The sequence below is a fragment of the Echinops telfairi genome, unplaced genomic scaffold (genome assembly GCF_000313985.2).
Source record: "Echinops telfairi isolate 266 unplaced genomic scaffold, ASM31398v2 ScPeMD7_5592;HRSCAF=6446, whole genome shotgun sequence".
NCBI lineage: Eukaryota > Metazoa > Chordata > Mammalia > Afrosoricida > Tenrecidae > Echinops > Echinops telfairi.
This window is the reverse complement of record NW_022109491.1, coordinates 8,058,050-8,062,062: the sequence shown is the minus strand read 5'-3', so window position 1 is coordinate 8,062,062 and position 4,013 is coordinate 8,058,050. Positions and strand designations below refer to the sequence as shown.

At 44.7% G+C, this 4,013-nt stretch overlaps 1 protein-coding gene across 1 annotated transcript in view; it reads right to left on the bottom strand.

The window, feature by feature from the left end:
- Nucleotides 1–2,747, bottom strand: part of ZNFX1 (zinc finger NFX1-type containing 1) — a 25,851-nt gene extending 23,104 nt beyond the window's left edge. Inside the window, exons 1-2 of the mRNA XM_004698315.3 lie at nt 2,689–2,747; nt 1,723–1,838 (exon numbers count right to left, since the gene is read on the bottom strand). Of these exons, the coding sequence (XP_004698372.1) occupies nt 1,723–1,783 (61 nt within the window). The 5' untranslated portion in view covers nt 1,784–1,838; nt 2,689–2,747. The remainder of the gene's footprint in view (nt 1–1,722; nt 1,839–2,688) is intronic.
- Between the last annotated feature and the right edge of the window lie 1,266 nt (nt 2,748–4,013).

Genomic DNA, 4,013 nt, shown 5'->3' with positions numbered 1-4,013 from the left:
GAGAGAGAGAGAGAGAGAGAGAGAGAGAGAGAGAGAGAGAGAGACACCAAGTTCTCTTTCAGATAAATGGAAAACAAAAGTCAAATTTTGTCTCAGGGAACTGAAAACTGAAACTCAAGTTCTGCTCCTTTCTGCAGTGTGATTGTATCTCCACGGTGCTTATCTATTATAAACCTCACACAGGAAAGTAGCGGAGGAGGGGGTGCCCTACCCCCAGTAGCACAGATGGGAGAGCCAAAATCACACAGTGGCTGAAGTCAAACTGGTCTTCCTAGATTTGAGGGAGTGACCTTGGCCAGCACACCCCAAATCCTGCTTCGTTTTCCTTTCCTCTGAAACGGATTCTGGAGCTCATCCAACTTGGCAGAATGACTTGGGAGATTTTAAAAACAAACACAAAGTAGACTATGTACAATGCTTTGATAATAAAAATGCCATGAGTGCTTCAAAGGCACATTGTACAAGGTAATTATACCAGATCACAATATCAAATGTACCGTGTGTACCTTCCCCCAACCTTGTTTTACTATAAGTTCTACTTTAAAAATTTTGACCTGATAAGAGGACTTGATATTGTGGTAGAATGTACAACTGTATCATTTCTCATTCTCTCAACATTTAGGACAGCTCATAAAATAAAGTCCCATAGTTCCTCTTCACTTGCTCCACAGCTAAAACTCAGATGGCACATTTGCAAACTCAGTGAAAAGAAGACGCTTATTTGGCTGCTTTTGGGGGCAGAATGTTCTGAACAAACACAACCATCACTGCAGTAGAGTGATACATGCAGAACGAACTTCGAACTTCGGTTGGGTAACTAGGACTCTACACCCGCATTGTTTTAACACATAGCTACTAGCTTTGAGTGAGGAGCTCTGGTGTCACAGTGGTTAAAGTACCTGGATGCTAATCAAAATGTTGGCAGTTCAAATTCCTCAGTCGCTCTACAGGAGAAAGATGTAGCAGTTTGCTTCTGTGTAGATTACAACCTTGGAAGCTCTAAGGGGCAATTCTACTTTGTCCTCTCTGGTCACTGAGTTAGAATGGACTCAAGGGCAGTGAGCTGGGTTGGAGCCATGAGTGGCTTTTGAACACGTGAAATCCTACCCAAGTTGTGTACAATACCCACCAGATTTCAAAAACTCAACATTAAGAACTGAATATTTTATCAAACTTTTATGCTGATACCTTGAAATGGTATTATCTGAATATTTGAAAGTAAATAAAACATAATACTAAGATTAACTAAGTACTGCAATAAAAATATGACTTCATTTTTGTAACATACTGCTATCTTTTATATATTAAGTTAAACAAAAATTAAATCATTGCATTGTATTAAAACCAGTATTGAATTTCAAAATACATTCCAGTCTCTTTTTATTTGTTTTTAAATGAAGATCCTAGGGGGAAAAAATTCTCATTTGGGCTTGCTTTATATTTCTTTTTTTTTTGCTTTATATTTCTATGCAACAGTGCTTGCTGTTCTACACCAGCTATGTCTTTCCATTTTTGATACCCCATCTTTGTACTCACTCATCAGTTCTCTTAGGAAAAGAGGAGGGCTGCTTATTTTTCAGAATCATTCATGCTGCAACTAAGGAATAAGCCATTCTTCAGCGACACAAGCAATCTTGGGTAGGCCTGTTCATTCATAGGGAACCCCATTTCCTTCTCTTTCCACGCGAGTATCCTTCCCATTAGGTGGGAAATCTTGCTCACCTCTGTAGTTGTTAGGGGGATTCCTAGACCTGGCTTCTGGCCGAGGTCTTCTGTCATCCATGACTGAGTCACCTGAATGTCTTCACCATCCACGTTACTCTCAGATATCTGAAAATCTGCACAGATTGAGAGTTAGCAGTTTTTTAAATATGCCATCTAATAAAAAACAAAACAAAACAAAACCCCCAAATGGCACCAAGCCAGTATTCCTGCTTCAACATTTTAATAATACAGCACCTAAGTCTTAAATGGACATTTTAATCCTGGGCACAAGGACTCAGCTCTGTGAATGGCTGTCTTAGTGTTTTGGTGTTGCTATAAGAGCACTACATGGGGGCTGGTACTGCAAGTGGGTGGCTTCACTGAACACACTTTCATTTTCTCCATGTAGGCTACAAGTCTGAACTGAGGACACAAGCTCTAGGCGAAGAGCTTGTCTCTTTTTGTTGCTGTTCCTCACTTCCTTGACAATCTTCATATGGCATCTATTGCTCTGCTTTTTTGCTTCCTTTACTCTATGTCAAATCTGCTCTTTTCAGATTTCAAAAGTACACTAAGTACAGGACATACCCTACACTTGGGGCATGTTATCAGGAGGGGCCAGTCCCTGAAGGACATGATGCTTGGTAGATCAGTGAAAAAGAAGAAGGTCCTCAAGGAGATGGAGTGACCCAGTGGTGGCAACAAAAGGCCAGAACACAGAGATTGGGAGGGTGGTGCAAGACTGGGGAGTGCTTTGTTAAGTTGGACAGAGTGCCACTTCAAGAGTCACAACAGACTTAGAGACATCTAACTACACACTGATAGGGCCTCACTAACTAAGAAAACCCTACTCCCAAATAGGACTAGATCCATAGGGACAGGGTTTAGGATTCTAACATATATTTTGGGGACATAACCTATAAGAACTAATTAAGTTATACAACATTAAACTTGCAATTTAGATAATTCAAGGTATCAAGTTACCCTTCTCTCTTTATCTTTGTACTTTCATGGGGTAGAGGAAGTGACATCAACTCCCAAGCCAAATTGTGCACTGTTTGGTTTATGCTTTTAGCCTAGCAGTTGCTAGGTTTCGTTTCTCTCTCCATTAAGCACACAAATATTGTTGGCAGGGTAAAGAAGAGTACATATCTGTTCATTCAAAACCATGCACTCAGTACCCCATCCGGCCCTTATAGACAGTAGTCTATAGTACTCTTTCGTTTGTAAATAATTAGTGAGTCGTCCTTTCTCCTACTCTTCGGAATGCAGCCAACTGAATAAGACCTCTGCTTTCCTGCATCAAGAGAAAGAAATTACATGTTTCAATAACCAGGAGGCTTAGCAGCAACTACAGGGTGCTGTTTCCTTGGGACTCGTTGGAAACCTGCAATTCTTCCCTTCTCTTTCTTCTATCTGGATGATTTTTGACCCTGGTCCTATGGAAGTGTAGGAAGTGCAAGAGGAAGAAAATACCCCTTTGAGGAACTCTCAATCCAGTTCATAGGCATCATGTGAGCTGGGGCTAAGAAAAGAGTAGGTGACTCAGAGCACTCAGCAAAAGGACTTTTTTGAGTCTGTCCCTCTCGCGGAGTTTAAAAATGTTCATCGTGGGAAGCTTTGAAGAGTTTGGCATGAGGGTGGGCTAGCTTTTCTCCTTCAGAGAGGGCGTCCCTTTCCTGTCGGCTGGGCATATCTTTGGGCCCGGTCTGTCTCTCCTGCACTCGCGTTTGGGTTTCAAAATGCTCCGAGCGAGGGGGGTGGTGGGGTGGGGAAGTCTTTCTTCCTCTGGGTACAAAACAAAGACAACCCAAGAATTTTCTAGGACTGGGGGCGGGTGGGGGGGGAAGAGGAGCAAATACAAAAAGGGCTGTTGGAAGGAAGGCACAACGGAATCCATCGAAAACGCTATGGGGGGGTGGGGGGGTGTTAAAGCGGTCGGAAGTGGGTTTCTCCGGAATGCGGGGCCTAAAGGCCGGGAGGAGAACCCCAGCGCTGGTCGGGCTGGTATGTGGGTCACAATTCGGGGGGAAAGCGGATTACCGGGGGTGGGGGTGGACGGCAGGACGCGCAGGGAGCAGGAGGCCGAGCCGGTCCCCGGGGCAGGCTCCTCTCCAGGGTCCTGATGGGGTGGGTCGGGGAGAGGCAGGGCGCTGCCCGGGCTGAAACGGACGTGGTAGGGGTCCCCCGACTAGGCTAGGGGGAGCCCGGACGAGTTGGCAGGGGTGAAGACAGAGGTCGATGAGAGGGGGGCGCCTGAGGCCGACGCAATGGGGGCGCGGGAGGTGCCGAAGGTCCTGAGGCGAAGA